Below are 19,012 nucleotides of genomic sequence, written 5' to 3'. Positions count from 1 at the left end.
GATTGTTGGTTGAATGTACAGAAGTCATCCAAATCAAATAATGATCATATTTTATCTACAGATCCCTCAAGAGCAGCTTTTGTACTAAAGTTGATACAATTTTCACGTCAGAAAGCCTCCAAAAAATCTTTACTGCAAAAAGGATTTAAAATCTTCATGGGTTGCTTATGTATTTTGTACAGCTAAATTCTTAAATATTGAACAGCAAGATTAAATGAATTTTATGGGGAATTTTTATAAAGCAATGAATCCAACATTCACCAAAAGCATCACTTTAAGTAAATCTTCATGGAGCAGGAGTTTTAAATGACAGTGACTGATTCACCACATAGACCTTTCACTGCTATATAAATATGCCCCAAAAAATATGTCCAGCTAAATCAGAGACCCTGTCCAGGTTTTACTGATATCAGGTTCCTACTACCATTTTAAATGTTATTATAAATCATCATTATAGGTGCGCTTTAACTGATGAAATAAAACCGTTGTTAGCTTTCATAAAAAAAGCAGAATTCAGAGCGATATCCAATTTCCAGTGTTTACTCATGCACATTGCAATAACATATCATGAAGTGAGATGAAAGATCAGGTTAGATCAGGAATAGTGTAAAATCAAAATATTAACATCTTCCAAGCAGCATGAGTTTACAAGACTTTTGAGTCACTTTTCCATGAGCTTAAAACAAATGATTGAAGAACTCTATGGTCACTTATAAATTGAAGTCTCCAAGACACAGTGGAAATGTGCCATACACTGTTCAGAAACTCTACCTGTCCTATGTAGGTCCTCTAAATGATAAAAGTCTGGCAATAAGGCAAAGACACATTACAGCTCAATGTTCAGTTTGACATATTTTCATCAAACTGAACTGATGTTGCTCAATATGCAAACTCCAAAAGTTATCAAAACAAGGCAGGCAATGAGGGATTTAAAAGGATCAGCAAACCTAAAGTACAAGCTAGGTTCATAAACAGCTATAAAAACAATCCTTGCACTCATATAAAAAGTTAATATTTATAGAAAGCAGGTTTTTACCAAAACTAAATAAGATTCTGGGAAAATAAATTGAACTACACACACTACCATCCTATTTACTATTTTTGTTAAGGGCACCTTCCTTTTCTCTAATATGGCTGAAAAAGTCACCGAGAGCTTCACATAAAATGTTATGCCTCAAGTTCTGGTACATTTACATGTTTTTTCTTTGAAAAGTAAAGCTGTAGGTGCTTTTTGTTGGTATACATTTCCTTATACAATTTATGTTTAGTGCCAGTACTTTGGAAATAATTTGGAAATATTCACCATAAGCAATAGCAAATACAGCATCTATAAGCTAGCCCACTCCCTGGACACCAACAGACTAAAATGTGTCTTTTTAGATGTTCACAAACAAAGAGAAACATGAGTTACCAACATTCCTGGTGTTGAATACAACACAGTCACATTTATACTTTTGAAACCGTCGCTGACCGTGGAACATCTCAGCAAGCAAATATTAGACCATCAAAGTCACAATGGTCATACACAAGTATTATACATTTCAGCCTCACTGTTCTAAAGAAGACTCAACAGAGGATGAAACAGCTTCCTAAACCTAGTGCAGTAGCTGGTATGGGTAGCTGTGGGCTTGTGTTTTTGTAAACGACCGGGCTGCTCTCCAGAGTAGTCATTCACAGCACAAGCTGCCAACATTTACAACCTTAAATATAATAGCATGCTGTCAACAGGCAATTTGGTTTGTAATCAGCATTTGAGTGCTCTTCTTTCCAGGCTGCTGCTGGAGGGGCTTGGAGATAGCTATGAGAACTTTTTCCTTATGACACCTACCATTCTTTTTCTGAAACCCTACCCCATTCTGTGGTTCCTCTGTAAGCCCTGCATGTGTGGATTCTGGACCCTTCCACAACTCCTGGACTAAACTTCTTTGATGGAGACATCCCACTGCACCCAAATGTCCAACCGATGTTCCTGTCTAGTTTGATGATTTTCAGTTGGTGTATATATGATCAGCATAAATAAAATATCTCCTGAAGAAGCGAACGGTGCTTTTTGAAACGCATCAAGATTTGTGGCATTGCTGATCATCCCTGCCTTGCTTTTAATGTTGCTATATAGCACTTGTGTATATGAATTTCTGAAAAACATACTTCTGCAACATTTTAATGGTTTTGTATACTAACATTAATGTTCAATACTTATAGTCTGCTTTTGAATAAAAATTGGAAGATATTTTATACAGTCGAGGCACTGGGCTTTACTATTAAAATGGCAGAACTGCAGATTTTGCCTTCTCATTTGGCAGCTTTCAGAGGAAGAAGGGGCTGGGATTGTACAAGCTGTATGCACACTGTAGAGCAAGGGTTCATTGTTGTAGCTCCTCCACAGGAATGCCCATGATTTGGGCTTCAGCATGGAGCAGAGCCACATACTTCATAGACAGGAAAAATAATATTTTTTTATTTGAAAATGCCTGCACAAATTGGAAATGGCCCAAGAAAGATATGCACTGGGTCCCGTCGGGGGTTTAAAAAGCATATTCATCTTTTGTTGAGAGTTCTTTAAGCTGGCAAAAGTCAGATATAAAAATATATGCTATCTTCAAATTTTTACCAACAGAAAATTCTATCCAGGTAGATCTTGTATGTCGAAAGTGTCCCAAACATAACTCAAAAGGAAACCATGACTACTCAATGACATCCAAACTATTGCCCAACCAAAACATTTTATGTAGGTCTCAAACAATACTATTATCCATGCATGGGTAATGGTAAATGAAACCTTAGAAAGTAGCAGCTGGTATCTAGCAAGATTTCAGCAATGAGTAGTCAATACCTTAGTGAAAGCACAAAAACATGCTAGCAACCTGGCAGAGCAAAAATGGCCTTTATTATGCATTTTCAGACCCAAATATATATAATTCAGAAATAGAAATTAATAACTCCGTATTTTAAACCACAAGCAAAAAACAATAGCCTTCACTGTACTGTCAACACATAAGTATGAAAAAATAATTTAGGAAAGAAAAATAACTTAGCAGGTAAACTGATGATACTTGGAATCTTGATTCATTTGGCTTACACAACACACACACTCACTCACAAGTCAACAACACAATCACTATGCATCACCCTTATCTGTATGATCGACAGCCATTTCTATTCCCATGTCAAATCAAGATAACTCTATAAATTCATTAGTATTAGCAAAATCCACTATACCATATCTAGATGGTTTTTGCATGGAGAAAGATAGCTGCAATCCAGATCCTAGAAGAAGGGGAAATAATGGCATGATTTACATAGTCACTTGGTACCCATCATTACATAATTGCTGGCAAGATAACATTGACGGCTGCAAGTAGCCTGGAATAAAAGCACATTCCAGACTCTGGGGCAGGAATTGGTTCCTGGGATACTCAGTGGATGCTCTGATAATAGGCAAAAGGATGACTAAGTTATTAAAATACCATTAAGTTCTAGTACAGATGCCACATCTGCATCCATTTTTAAAACAATCACACAATTAGAGAGGCGATGCAGCTTGGGAACGGTTTGCTTCTATTAATGCTTTAATCAGAGCAATGCTCAACAAAACCACACATTACAAAGTTAGACATGTTCCTGCCAGCACAGCAAAATGCATACAATGTTTATACTACTCATATTAAGAAAGCCCAGATGTTAGAGGCTTGGGTGACCCAAAAACAGCTGCATGGCAAGGAAGGTGTTAAATGGAAACCCTAGGTCACCTTGCTGGGACGAATCAAGGAGAATTTCTCTTGCAATGAGCTTCAGAAGGAAGAAAATACAGTCAATGATGCAGACTTCAAAGCAGCTTCTGCTTTCCAAAGAACTTCCACAGGATGTTTTATATTTGCAATTCTTGATTTTTGGCGAAGTCTTCTAGCTAATATGCAGTACAACTGTGCCTTCCTCCCCCCACCCCAACTGAACAGGGGAGGTATGGCACAGTGCTATTTTTGTAACGGCTTTGAAGATAAAGCCATGGCTGCGGCACAAATAAAACAGGGCCCATAGGGAGCCAAAGCCTCAGGCCTGCATGGTTTGTTACAGATGTACAGCAGTACTGTACTGATTTATATGAATAGTAGAATGTCAGAAACCTGCTCTTACTCTTACATGGGGGTCTGTAGATCATGAGGTGCTGACACAAGTAGGAACATAAAGGAGTTTCTTCTGAATGCAATCATGTTTCAGAACAATCAAAGGGATGCTATACACAGCAAAATTTCAAATGGACATTCACCACAAATATGGCAGCCAGTGATATCTGCAGCACAGGTTAGCAAATGAACATAGGAATCAAAGATGTGCCAGGTAATATGAGCCGCCTGTACTATAGTTGTTATACAGTATCTGTTCATAATCAAATATACTAGCAAAGCAACTGTAAAGTAATGTGGAAAGATTAAGCTGCATGGGGTACAAGTAAAGATTAAGGGTAATGGGGGGTACAAGACTTTTCTGAAAATTGCTTAGCCAAAATTACATTTTAAATAATGACTAGCACAGTAGCTCTGGAAGGGCTGGTTTGAGCAATCCAGTCCTAATCCAGGTGAGGTAAAAGTATTTTGCATGCCTCTGCAAACCCCAAAAATATCCTTACAAAAAGGCATGTTTCCTATCAGGAGCAGACTAATCATTGTTTAACCTTAAAATTCCATCAATCCTGCTAGTTACTGACCAAAAAGTAGCCCTTCTATGAGCATTATGCTTTCAAGATGATAAAACCAGATAGAACATTCAGTTTACTTAGTAGTGCAGTATCCAGAGCAAACAACTTTACATTTTTTGAGGTTTAACAAAGACTATTTCTCTTTGGTTCTTATAGGCTAATGTACTTTAATTACTCTTTGCATTACCAAAGAAGCCTGAAAGTTCCCTTACAGGATTGGCCAGGCAACTAGGAATTTCATGATGTTTTTAGATAGATTCCACATGTAATATAAAGATAGTTGGGGGTTTGAAAGATAACCAAAAAACATGATTAAAACACTTTGATGTGCATTAGAGGCATACATGTCGATCTTACCTGGTGGAGGGATTAGTGGAGGGGCAGTGCTGACATTTGGGGGAGGTGGGAATAATGGAGGTGGTGGGAGATGAGTGGGAGGAGCACCAGGAGGGAAAAATGGTGGAGGCGGCTTAATGAAATTATCCACTTCTGAAGGAGACTGCTCTGTAACTACCTGCAATGTAAAAAAAAAAAAAAGTTAGAACTATGAATGATGATGAATAAAAAAACAAAAACAAAAAAAAAAAAAGACAAAATATCTAAATGCAATAGAAAGAACATTGTCTCTTTATCTAGTGCCTTTGTAGTGCAAAAAGTAACTCTTTCTACCAACTGATACTACCTTCCATCTACTGGCCTTCCATCTACAAGGTCACAAAGCTAAATGCTCTGCATTGCAATCACCACAGCACTGTAACCCTATGCAGGCATAGAAACCACAGCACTGGGTTGTTACCACAGTCGAGCAGGAGGGTTTTCAGTAACCCTTTTCCTAACTTATGAGGCACCCAACACTGATCTGATTACACGCTTACAAGTGTATTGATAAGCATGTCACCATGGGCAGGAGGAACCATAGTGGCTGGGGGAAAAGAGTGTGTGTGTGTGCGAGAGTGTGTGTGTGAGGGTGTGTGTGTGAGTGTGAGTGTGTGTGTGTGTTGTAGTCAGGGTGATACATGCTATTCCACATACCCCCACTATAGCATGAACTGCCAAACTGTTTTGTACTACACTATTTACTTCAAGACTTTTGTTATTTTGTTGACCCCCTGACAATGTTGCTTTCAGACTACAAATCCTTCTTAACCGCCTCCTGCCCGCGATATAGTCCAATGACGGGCGCAAGGTGGCTCTCTCGTTTTGGGAGGACGTCATATGATGTCCTCCCATTCTCGCCGCACATGCACAGCTCCGGGAGCGCGCTATTGTTATCGTTTTGTCACATGTTCTGTCCCCCTTTGTAATGTACAGCGCTGAGCGAACTATTGGCGCTTTTTAAATACTGAATAATAATAATATGGGTACAGTGTTGCATGACCACGCAATTGTCATTCAAAGTGTGACAGCGCTGAAAGCTGGAAATTGGCCTGGGCAAGAAGGGGGTATAAGTGCCCTGTAGGCTAGTGGTTAAAGCAGGTCAACATTAAATGGTCCCCACTAGGCCAGAAAAACTGCCGGTATGATGTGATCCAACCAAAAAAGCATATATGTTTTTAAAGGCTTACCCCTGCTTCATGCCAATGCTTTTAGTGCTTTTTGCAGAAACACACTACAGTCCATTTAACATTGTTTCCTAAGGGACATGTTCACATCTATGCTTTTTGAGCTGCTACGTTTTTGGAAAGGGTCAGGGGACTTTTTTTAAACGCAAAAAGCAGCATTTTTGCTACAATTGAGTTCAATGGAGAAGCTGCTGAAATGCATTTTTACTGCGTTTTGCATTTTTTACTTCTGCCCAGTAAAAAAAAAACATTACCACTTTAACAAAAAAAATGTGGTAAAAAAAAGCGGCAAAAAACGTGTGAGTAAAAAACGCAAAGAACAATGTAAAAAGCATTATAAAACAGATCAAAAGCAAACAGCATAGGTGTGAACCAAGCCCAAATTCGGAACTTTCTGAACGTCACACGTTACACCCGTATTTAGGAAGTGACATGTTCAGCATCCACCCTTTCCTCCCCGCTTTCCCTGAGACAGTTGGCAGGGGACCTTCTCCCAGCACCTGCTGTCACAATTTGAAACCCGTGTGGCCTTGTGATTTATTTAATGAGTTCTGTGAATGAATGAACTTAAATCTCCTAGATTGTAAGCTCGAAAGAGCAGGGCCCACGATCCCCTTATGTTTTGCATTGTATTGTATTGTTATTGTTCTGTCCCCCATTGTAATGTACAGCGCTGAGCGAACTATTGGCGCTTTATAAATACTGTATAATAATAATAACTACAGTCAGCCATTGCGGCTGACAGCTTGCAGTTCTCAATGAACTAAGAGGGCACTGGTGAGAGCTCTTGTAGTTCATTGATCATCCTGCTCTCAGGTAACAGCCTGCTTGTACGGGAAGGCAACTATCCCAGGAGTCTGCAGGTGCCTGACATTGCAATGCTTTACAGGCTCCTTTGAAAAAATACATGCACGTTTTTCAACCTGCATTTTCTTTTTTTTTTTTTTTAAAGTGAAATTATCCGTCAAGGGAATTTCTTTATATTATTTTGTACAGGGGTGTCGAAATTTTTTTTAGAAACTACTATTCCAGCAGAGTAAATTGGGTTCCCAATCTATTTGTCCTGATAAAAAAACATAATTTTTAAAGCATAGACCCTAGAGAATAAATTGGTGGGTGTTGCAATTTTTTATGTCTCACAGCATTTTCGCAGCAGTTTTTCAAGCGCAATTTTTTTGGGAAAAAAAATACTTTATTTTAATGCAAACAATACATAAACCCAATTTTTTTGTAAGGTATAAAAGATGATGTTATGCCAAGTAAATAAACATGTCACACTTTAAAATTGTGCACCCCCAAGCAACAGCAACAAACAACATAAATTTTACTACCCATAGGCGATGCTTTAAAAGCCTTTACAGATTACCACTTTAGATATACACAGGAGGTCTAGTTCTAGAATTACTTCCCATGATCTGTCATTAGCGATGATACTTTCACATGTGTGGGACGATCGCTGTCTGCATGCATGTGGGACCGAAGCATTCCTGGTGACGGAGATGCTTAAACTATTTAATTATGCTTTAATTATTTGTATTTTTACACTGTTGCACTTTTATTGCTGCCACAAGGAATGTAAACATCCCTTGTGAAAGCAATAGGCAGTGAAGGGTACTCTTATGTAGAGATCTGGGGTCAAAAAGACCTCAGATCCCTCCTCTGCCCTTAAAAGCATTTGATCACACCAAGATCAGTGTGATCAAATGCTTTTCATTTGAAAAAAAAAAGGTGGTGTTACATCCAGGGAAACAGGAAGTGAATTATGCTCATCGCTTCCTGTTTCCTATATCATAGAGGTGGACAGAGCAGTACTGGTCTCAGTCCGCCTCTATGATCAGCCGGAGGAAGCGCCTGCTGGTTGATTGGGTGTCGTCAAGATGCGACAGGCGGCGGAAGGCACATGTCCTGGTGTTGGGTGATAGGAACTGCACATCCCTGTTTGCAGCAGATAAATATTAAAATGACTACTCAGTTTTATTAACCAATATAAATTTTTGAAGATTTTGCAAATTCATTTTACATATAAAAAGGCAAACAAAGGTTTCTTATAAAACCATTCAATGTTTAAACAAATATGAACACACTTATGTTTCACAATTTAAACATTTGCCATTACTCTGCCAACAAAATTTGCCTTGTCATTTGAATATCAGAAATGAGAAAACAAAGATCCTTTTGCTCATAATGCTGAATGTGCTGCGATCACACAAAGAAAAGAGGCCGCTTCATTTGTAAGTTATGAGCACACCATGGAAAGCCGCCAAAGGAAACACTTCCCCCAGTATCGAAATTCACAAGAGCAAGCAGTTCCCTCTCATTTTAAGGTTAATTGTACCACACTTGCAAAAGGAAATTCTCATATATCAGAGAGCACTTGCAAATCAAGAACATTATTTCCTTCCCTTTGCTTTCTCTGCTTTCTTTCTTTAGAATTTTTTGAACAGGTAACAGACTACTGACTGAGTAACCCATAAAAATTATAGAATAAAACGCACAAGTAAAATTATATTTGATATGATAGCATAACTGATTGTGAGTTTCATGTATAAAGCAAATAAAGCACAAAAGGCCAAGAATAGGCGGTAACTGGCGCTTTTTTTTTTTAGAAATTAATTAACAAGGCCTAACCAAATATTAAGAAAAATATAATTTAATAAATAACAATTTAGCCTACCTTAAAAGTAAAGTGTCAGTCAGTAGAGCAGTGGACAGTGTCAGTAGGGCAATGGATGGTGTCAGTAGGTGAGAGGGCGGTGTCCAGCGGAGCAGTGAACGGTGTCCGTAGAACAGTGGATGGTGTCAGTAGGGTAGTAATGACGTCAGTTTTAAATATTTTTTTTAATTTATTATTTTTTACAAAAGTTTCTTTAGCAGCCCTGTTGGGGCTTTACTAACACTGGTGCAAGCAGGATCTGGTGCAGCTATGCATGGTAGCCAATCAGCTCCTAACTTCAGCTTGTTCAATTAAGCTTTTGATAAAAACCTGGAAGATAGATTTTGCACTCTCCAGTTTGAGTGACTGGTATCGATCGCGTTCATTCAGAAAATGGCATTTAACGGACCCTTCCGCTGCTCTCCATCCTGAAACATTACCCGCAGCAGCCAGCTGGAGAGAAGAGCTGGCAGCGCTGCTGCTGGACCAGGGGAGCACAAGGGGGACCGAGCAGCAGAAAGAAGGGGAACTTGGACAGGAGGGGCGGCATTCATTAGAACCAATCCTGCAGCAACTGAATGCTAGTTGGAGGGAGAGGAGGAGAAGCCGGTTTCATCTGCTGCAGGATCAGTTCCAGGAAATGACACCGCCTCTCCCGTTCAGGTTCCTGGGGTCAGCAAGAAAGAATCTCCATCTGTCACCTGCCCACAATCAACAGGTTGCCAACCCCTGGACTAGACTAGTCTCAAGCCACACATTTCAGTCAAGAAACATTTGGTACTTTTAAATTTCAAACAGGACCAGTCTTAGTCATCTGATACACAATACTGCACAATGCACAGCATTCTGAGTTCAGCACAATTCTTCCACTTGGGACAGAGGGCTGTAAAGCTGAGAGAATGTATGGAAATTATCCCTGTGATATCTGCAGGATATCAACACATGAAAAAAAAAAAAAAAAAACCCACAACTGAACACTTTCATTATCTACAGTTTAGCCACTTCCAGTCCGGACACTTTTACCCCCTTCCTGACCGGGGCAATTTTCAGCGCTATCACACTTTGAATGACAATTGCGCGGTCATGCAACACTATACCCATATGAATTTTTTACCATTTTTTTGAGACAGATAAAAACTTTATTTTGGTGGTATTTATTCACCGCTGGGGTTTTTATTTTTTTTGTTATGTAAATGAAAATGTCCAAAAATTTTGAAAAAAAAAAAGTGTTTTTCTTATAAAATTTTGCAAATAAATAATATTTCATCATAAATCTTGGCCAAAATGTATTCCGTTATCTTTTTAGTAAAAAAAAATAAATAAAATAAGCCAAATTAGTTTATAACCAAAAATTATAAATTTTAAACTTTTTTACATTTTTATTTTTTTTTTATTTTATTATTATTTTTTTTTTACATACGGTCACCCTAGCAGTACAGTGTCACCATGGTGACACTGTAGTACTTTTGGGGGGTGATGAAGATTTTTTTTTTTTTTACACCGATTGCTTTTACACCCATATAGGATGGGTTTCTGTCTGCATTCTTGCAGCCATTGAGAAGTACTGAGTGAGCTGTGATTGGTCACAGCTTGTCACATGGTACAAGGCTGTTGTGAATAGCCTTGTACCATGTGACCTCTGTGATCATTCACAGATTTCACATGTAGTAAGCAATGATGTCACGGGTGACATCGGTCGCCCGTCCGACGATCGGTGTTTCACTGTGTCCAAAGGACACAGTGGGCACCGGATCGCGGTGCTGCGCGCTCCTCGGTAGCGCACGCAAGCAGGGTGCGGGGAGGCCGTTTATAAACAGCCACCCGACCCTGCAGTTCCACTGTCTGGCCGTTTATATACAACGGCCGGTCGGGAAGTGGTTAAGCACTGGCTAACACCTACGTAAGTTGGGGGCATTTACTTATACGAAACCCGTGTCTAGACATACCTGCTTGCATTCTCTGGGGGACTCTTAGGCTGATATTGATTATATTAAAACTTGAACACCCAAGGCACCCTCTCCTCCCTTTCCTATGCAACACACTGGGAGTGAGACTTATCAATAACTCTGGACATGGAAGACTGGAGTAAGTCGCGGTCATATATTGATAAATGCTCCTTTAACCTCCCTAGTGGTATGATGTCAAAATTTCTGTACTCAGAGGTAAATTTTTTTGCATGGAAATATGTCGTTTTTTTTTTATTGTAGGCCTGTAATTCTTAGGAAGAACTCACTGAAATCTGTCTGAACAAGAGTCTAGTAAACATCCCGGGTATGATAAAATTTGAAACACGAAATCATAAATTATAATATAATAATCATAAAAAACAACAAAAAATTTAATTCAATAATGTAATCAAACCAAAAACACTGAAATTTGAAATATAGCGCCGAGTTCGCACATCACTGAGCTTAGTCACAAAATCGTTTTCAGCGTCTGATGACGAATTTCCCCACAAATCATCACTCAATTCTGCAAGTGGTTCTGATTTACTATCGCTTTTCTCTAGCTGGTCTAAAACCGCTTTTGACCTAAAGGGACGCTTTTTGGACGCCATGGACTTTTCTCAGTTTCCAGGCAGAAAGAACAGAAAAATTGCAGGCAGGGCACAGGACAAAGCACTAGGGACAAAATGTATGTGAAATGGTTTGATACAGTAATGTTATAGATTTTAGTGTATTGAGTGAATGTCACATTTTAAAATTTTTTAATTACCCACCGGTTCCATCCCCTCGTACGTCCTGACGCTCGCAGGGAACGGATGCGGGGGGGGGGGGGTGTTAATACCTCAGTTTGAGTTCGCTTACATGGTCCTCTTTTGGCAGTATTGGGTGCCAGCTCGGATTGCCTTAGCGAATCCAGCCTATAATGACAGATGTTTTCGAGGCAGTGGTCTAAGGGGAGAAGTAGACCATACATAGTATTCCTATCCAAAATTAATTGCGTATTGGTCCAGAGTCTTTTTTACAATCACTCTTTCACCTCATCGTTCCCACAGATGCTCGCTTGACTTTTCTACATTTACCATTCCGGGCCTACACCCAATGCAGCAGAAAGTGGCTGGATATCGGTTTCTAGAAAATAAACAAGTGATAGCAAGAGCCTGGAAAAAACCCACGGTTCCACTTCAATAGGTGAAACAAATTTCTGAAAATTTCTGAAAAACCACTCCATATGCATATTCGGGTAGCCTGACTGCTCTGATTTTTTTCTGCCAGATCTTCCAAGCTGCATCAGAGCTGGACTCTGACCCTTTCTCCCCACTCTTTTTTTCTTCTCTTCCCACTCCCACCTCCTATTTCTCTTCTCCTGGGATTTTTGGCACTACTGTCATAGGCAGTTTCTGGGTGCTTTGTGTTTGATGATTTACAGGTTGCTGTGTTTGTTGTGTTCTGGCATCTTGCTGAGGAACCCCATTCCATGCTTACTATACCATGTGTTTTACTTTTTGGTGTAGAATTTCTTGTTCATTACTGTGCCCATGCGTGGGCAGAACTTCCACTGTTGTTTCTTTATTTTAAAAACCAATAAAAAGAATTACACTGAAAAAAAACAAACTGTATATAGGGCTATAAAAACGTTATCCAAACCAAAGCGATCTATGCTTTTGATTTACTGAAGAATGATTGCCTGTTCTGAGTTACTTTAGTAAATTAGCATCTTTAAACAAGACAAAGACAATATGATGACCCAGGATAAGCAGAGAATAACACCACTTTCCATGCCAGACTCAATTAAAGTCATGCGTAGGTCTGGTAATCTACACTAGAGAGTGCGATGATAATGAGGTCTGTGGGGGAAATGGGGACCAAACAATATTACCCTATTTTATCCTTCACAGTCCAAAATCAGTAACAAGATGGTCTGATGAAAATTGTCTGTGCTCAGCAACTGAAGAAAGCACATTTGAGAAAAAACAGTCCAGTTAGAAGTAATGCAAAAACATAAACCTCTACTAGCCCAGGGCCTTTACAGGACTTCTGATGAGGCCCTGTTGTAAACTGTCAAGTCATAAGTGGTCCAGTCTACAGTTTACAGCACTTTATATCTGATTGTAGTAACTAAATAGCTGAATGGCACCCTTATGTTTACCTTGGCATAGGCATTCAAAGCCGCTGCTCTCATTCGCATCACCGTAATTGTCAATGTAAGCAGGGTTGTACTGTTTACAATGTGTAACCCTCCCCTTTCATGTAGCATTTACTTCCTAGAATCCATTTACCCTCCATACAGACAGGAGGTGGTTAAAGCGCATTCCACCCAAAAGGAAAGTTCCGTTTTAAAGACTGGTCCCCCACTCCCCAGTAAGGATTGGCACCTTCGGTAGAAGTTGTCCTCCTACCCTCCCTTCCCACAGTCTTCTGGGACACATGACAGGTCCCAGAAGACTACAGGGCCATTAAGGAAGCGCAGCACTAGATGCGTATGCACAGTGGGCATCCAGCTGTGAAGTCGCAAGCTGTCACAGCCAGGTGCCCACACTGAAGATGCCGGCGCCAGGAACACAGGACGGCCAGTGAAACTGGCTGCGGGGAGGACACCGCGGGATCATGGGACAGGTGAGTGGTTGTTTTTTTTTTAAAAGTCAGCAGCTACGGTTTTTGTAGCTCCTGACTTATTTTTTTTAGTGTGAGTGGAACTCCACTTTAAGGAATACAAATCTGTAAGATTGGTAAATTGACTTACAGCTCAACTCTTCATAGCCAAACTCCATACACATTCCAGTTCCTACTGTGTCAAAGTTATTTCTAAAAGTACCTCCCGTGAGATAAATACATCAGTTATATCATGTTTGATACCTAATGCCCCCTAATATGTGCCTGCCGTGCCATATACTTGTATGAAAAAGTATCCTGTTCTCTTTGTATTGCTTCCTTTGTGTGAAATCCCTGGTGTTCCTGCCAGTCCCTCTGCTTTCCTAATAGAAAACTGACCACATTAAGCAGAACACACCATGGTCAGTTCTACAGAATTGCTGGGAGCTTCGCCTGCTCTCCTTCAATGATCAGATGTGTCCTGACACACCTCCCTGCACAGCTACTAAGAAGTTTGGTGTGATGCCGTTTCTCCTCCCCCACATCTTATGCAGCTGAGAACAGATGTGATCACTTATTAAAAAAAAAATAAAATAAAAAGTATATAGATATAATTATACATGATATAAATATATTTATATCTACACACCAAAGTTTTGCCTTTCATTTCTATTTTAAACTGAATGGGTTGTTTTCCAAGGTGAAGGTTTACATATACTTTTATTTCAGATTGTGAAATCTTATATGGAAAAATATATGTTTCCAGGAGTTGGCAATAGGGGTGTGTCTGTAGAGTATTATAAAACACTCCATTACCCCTACAACACACCCTCAGACCTTTTGTTTTGTTGGAGTTAACGCAGGACCATCCTGGCCAGGGCACAAGCAGAAGAAGCTGCCACAGCTCTCGTTTGACCATCAAAACTATTAAAGGATACGTTCACCATTTCACCTTTCACATAATTTTGCAGGTAGGAAAAAAAAAAATCAGCATTATTTTATTTGGATCCTGTAAAGCACTGCAATGCAGGACTCCTGCAGACATGTCAGTGTACCTGTCTGCTCGTACCTTGTATGGATAGGCAGATACACACTGACAGGAAGAGACAATGAACTACCAGAAAGCTAAAAATAGTGACAGAGCGGGGGGAGAAGATCCCCACTTGATGTCACTAGAGGCAGCGGCTGCAGAAGTGGGAACATGTAACATATTCCAAAAGGTGAACATATCCTTTAAGGAATAATAAGACTAATTTATGACAGTCAGCGACTCTTTCAACATCAGACTGGGCTTAGTCTTCAAGTGACCTGAACAAAGTAAAACTGTTCCATGCATGTGCACTAAACAATGTAGGTGGCCCACTTAGTGAAGCTTTTAAAAGCTAGAAAAACCTAAAGGGGGTAGTTACATCTAGCACATGGGCCTACCTAGCCAGGCACTCAACCAGGAGGGGAGTCTCCATAACAATTCTTATATCAGAAATATTTCACCCAACTCTTTCTGGGGATTCTTAAAAATGAGAACACAAAACTCAAAAACAAAAGAAACAAAAAGATGAGAATATGTTGACCAGTCAAATGTTATGTTTTATGAAAATAAAAGAAACTGATCATTTTAGGCAACCTTCACATTGCTCATAGTGTTTTCCTAAACATATTTTTCTAAATAGCTTCTTTACTTGTCAAGCTAAGAATAGCTACAACAGTGTGGACATTGCCTATATAACGGATTCCCTTAAAACGTTTCCTGTGATGTGGAAAGATAAAATTCAAAGCCTCAGATATGGGTTTTTGCCAAAGAGGACTGTTCACACAACCCTTATAGGAACGGAAATTTTAGATTTTTATTATTGCATTTTAACTATAAAATACGCTTTTTGTATGGAAATCCATCAGTACAGATATTCTATCATTAGCAAAAAATTGTAAAGATTGCATGTACGGTATTTCACAGAAAAAAATTTATAACATATTTATTATTGCTATTTTAGGCATTTTTATAGTGGACAGTTTACACAGTGTTTTACATGCTGTACATTCAAATCAATTTCTGCCCTCAAGGAGGCTAAGGTACCTATTTCACATGCATAGAGATACATGCACACACATACTAGGACCAATTCCGACAGGAGCCAATTAACCCACCAGCATGTCATTGGAGGGTAGGAGTACTCAGAAGTAACCTACACAAGAGACATGTAAACTCCATGCAAACAGTGTCTTGGACAGGACTCGATGAGAGACCCCCAGTGCTACAAGGCAGAAGTGCGTAAGCCATTTTACAAATTACCCCTAAATTTACAAAACAAATGCAGATAATAAAAATAACCCAATATTTATTTGATTTAGATCAAAGCAAAACACATACTTTAAAATAATATGCCAAAGCTTTCATCATGTACAAAAAAAGTATGTCTATTTGCACCGAAAACCTGAAGTCAATGATAAAACTGACTATATTTAGTCTGAAAAAGAATGAAAATTTAGAAAAGTAAGACCCCTCCTAAAAAAAAAAAAAAAAAAAAAAAATACTTAGATTTCTTGCACAAGGAGTAAGTCAAGAGGCTTTGGGAAAATGGGTTCATCACACCTGGCCTGGCCCCTGTGCAAACACTGCAAAATCTCCTCTAGACCTACCAATAATTACAGTGATTCGACTGACCAAAACAGCCCAGTTTATATCCAGTCAGTAAAGCTGGGTATAAACTAGTAGAATTTAATTCACTATTATTGATTTTAAGAATGTTAATTTTTCTAATCATATACCGTATTTTCCGGCATATAAGACGACTTTTTACCCCTTGAAAATCTTCTCAAAAGTCGGGAGTCGTCTTATACGCAGGTATACGGCATGCTGACACTTTTTAGGGACACTAAGTACAGGGGTGGGCAGGGGCTGCTGTTTCTTACCTGGCTCTGGTCCCACGACGATCTGGTCCAGGAAGCGCGGCTGCTCCTTCATTCGGTTCAGCTACTGGATGTTCACGCAGCTGCTCGGCTCCGCCTCCTCACCGGTGATTGGCCGCCAGGCACACAGGCGGCCAATCACCGGCCAAGAGGCGGAGCCGAGCGGCCCTGCGAAAATTGAGTGAAGGAGCGGCCAGGAAAGTGTGCCGTACAGAGGTGCTGCTGCAACCACATATGCTGGCTGCAGCAGCACCATACTGGAACAGGGGTCAGCAAGTGTCATTGGTGTCAGTGGGAGGAACAGTGCCCCATCATTGGGGCATTATTCCTCCCACTGACACCAACGATGGGGCACTTTTCCTCCCCCCCACTGACACCAACGATGGGGCACTATCCCCCCCCCCCCACTGACACCAATGATGGGGCACTATTCCCCCCCCCCCACTGACACCAATGATGGAGCACTATTCCTCCCATCCCCACTGACACCAATGATGGGGCACTATTCCTCCACCCCCCACTGACACCAATGATGGGATACTATTCCTCCCACTGACACCAACGATGGGGCACTTTTCCTCCCCCCCACTGACACCAACGATGGGGCACTATTCCCCCCCCCCCCCCCACTGACACCAATGATGGGGCACTATTCTCCCCCCCCCACTGACACCAATGATGGGGCACTATTCCTCCCATCCCCACTGACACCAATGATGGGGCACTATTCCTCCACCCCCCACTGACACCAATGATGGGATACTATTCCTCCCACTGACACCAATGTTGGGATACTATTCCTCCCACTGACACCAATGATGGGGCACGATTCCTCCCACTGACACCAAAGATGGGGCACTATTCCCCCCACTGATACTAATGATGGGGCACTATTCCTGCCACTGATACCAATGATGGGGCACTATTCCTCCCACTAATACCAATGATGGGGCACTATTCCTCCCACTAATACCAATGATGGGGCACTATTCCTCCCACTAATACCAATGATGGGGGACTATTCCTCTCACGAATACCAATGATGGGGCACTATTCCTCCCACTGACACCAATGATGGGGCACGATTCTTCCAACTGGTGTGCATTGGAAGAGGGGTAGACTTATACGGCGAGTATAGCCCAAACACTACATTTTAACAGGAAAAGTAGGGGGTCGTCTTATACGCCCAGTCGTCTTATACGCCGGAAAATACGGTATTTGTTTTCGAGAGCAATGACAAAAAAAATAAATTGAAGACGTAGGACGAAAAAAATTGTCAAAAGTATGAATTTCTAATAGTGTATGCTGTTATTCAGTAAAGCCCATTCATTCCAAAATCAAATGTTAAAAGCAAATTAAACCTTGAACTATTTTTGAACGTTCAAAAGGTACTGGGAATTTTTTCCTAAGAAATTGTGTATAAATTTTTGTTCGCAATTTTACTAGTGTACACCCAGCTGTAGGTCCTTGCACTACATTGTCGGTAAATCATCACAATCAGTTTAGAACATAATTGGTTAGTTTAATGTCCTCGATCAACTGACTAGATAATTTCCGCTTAGAAAAATAGGGACGAGGCCAAAAAAAAAAGAGAAAAAAATTAAACAAGGAACCACATGATGCACACACCTGGATATTGCTTTCATTAGCACCTCGCCGCCGCCCTTCAACACGTGTGATGGTGGTTGTTTGTCCAATAACATCAATTGTACCTGAGAGTTTTCTACTGTAAATTAAGAGTAAAAAATTATTTAAGAAAAATACTGCATATAATATATAAGGTGTAATGATTAATCCAAATAAATTGTTGAAAGCTGATACGTAGATTCACTCATGAAAAATACTCTGTGCACAAATTAACAATAATTCTTCAGAATAATTCAGGGATACATATATAAACAATTGATTACTGATGTGATACTTTTTTTATTTGCACTAACATACAATTTTGAGTACTGCCTGGACCTTGAAGAGAACATACCAGGAAAGCTTGTCCTCAAAATTGTATGGTAGTGCAAATAAAAAAAAGTATCACATCAGTACTCAATTGTTTCTGTCGCAAGTGCACTAATATGGCTACAATCACCTCAGGGATACATATACACATTCTTCAAATCACAGACATGCCCCTGTCTATTAAAAAACAAAAAACAAAAATGTAGGGAGGATCAGAAGGAGGATCAGAGCTGCTCAGAGCAGGTGGTATAACAAGTTTTTGTTTTTTTTTTAATAACAAAGGATTCTTTGTAATGAGACTCATTCACATCTATGCAGTGTTCTTTTGTGTCTAATCAAGCACCAATCACACATGGACATCACAATGTATTGTAAGCAACTGATCAAGTGTGTTTAGGTTTAAAACACCCCATTGAACATCTGGATAAAAGAGGCGCCACCCTGCTCTGTTCACCATGTGTTCCTTATGAGAGGGATAAAATCGTGCCTCATGAAATATCCATCAGATCATCACTTGTTGAGGCTGCTGTTTCAGCAGAGTGGGGCTCTTCAACATATGTATGTGATGATCTCAAGCAGGTACATTCAATAACAATGTATTTTTCTTTATAAAACAGTATATTGTCTATTTCGTTTGATACAATCATGATACACAGACGCCCCTTAACTACAGGATGACCTCCAGCCTGCTTGTACATATACT

General features: G+C 40.0%; 1 protein-coding gene across 3 annotated transcripts in view; it reads right to left on the bottom strand.

Moving 5' to 3' along the window:
- FIP1L1 (factor interacting with PAPOLA and CPSF1) overlaps positions 1-19,012 on the bottom strand; it is a 104,672-nt gene that overhangs the window by 58,551 nt on the left and 27,109 nt on the right. For 2 of the 3 annotated variants that reach the window (XM_089669247.1, XM_089669248.1), the window contains exons 9-11: positions 17,983-18,079; positions 5,054-5,210; positions 3,220-3,267 (exon numbers count right to left, since the gene is read on the bottom strand). In XM_089669247.1, coding sequence (XP_089525373.1) covers positions 3,220-3,267; positions 5,054-5,210; positions 17,983-18,079 — 302 coding nt within the window. The remainder of the gene's footprint in view (positions 1-3,219; positions 3,268-5,053; positions 5,211-17,982; positions 18,080-19,012) is intronic. The other variant, XM_089669249.1, reaches the window with a different exon arrangement.

The sequence above is a fragment of the Staurois parvus genome, unplaced genomic scaffold, assembly GCF_062004578.1.
Source record: "Staurois parvus isolate SC_StPar_1 unplaced genomic scaffold, SC_StPar_1.0 ptg000071l, whole genome shotgun sequence".
NCBI classification, from domain to species: Eukaryota; Metazoa; Chordata; class Amphibia; order Anura; family Ranidae; genus Staurois; species Staurois parvus.
This window is presented reverse-complemented; position numbering and strand designations above follow the sequence as displayed.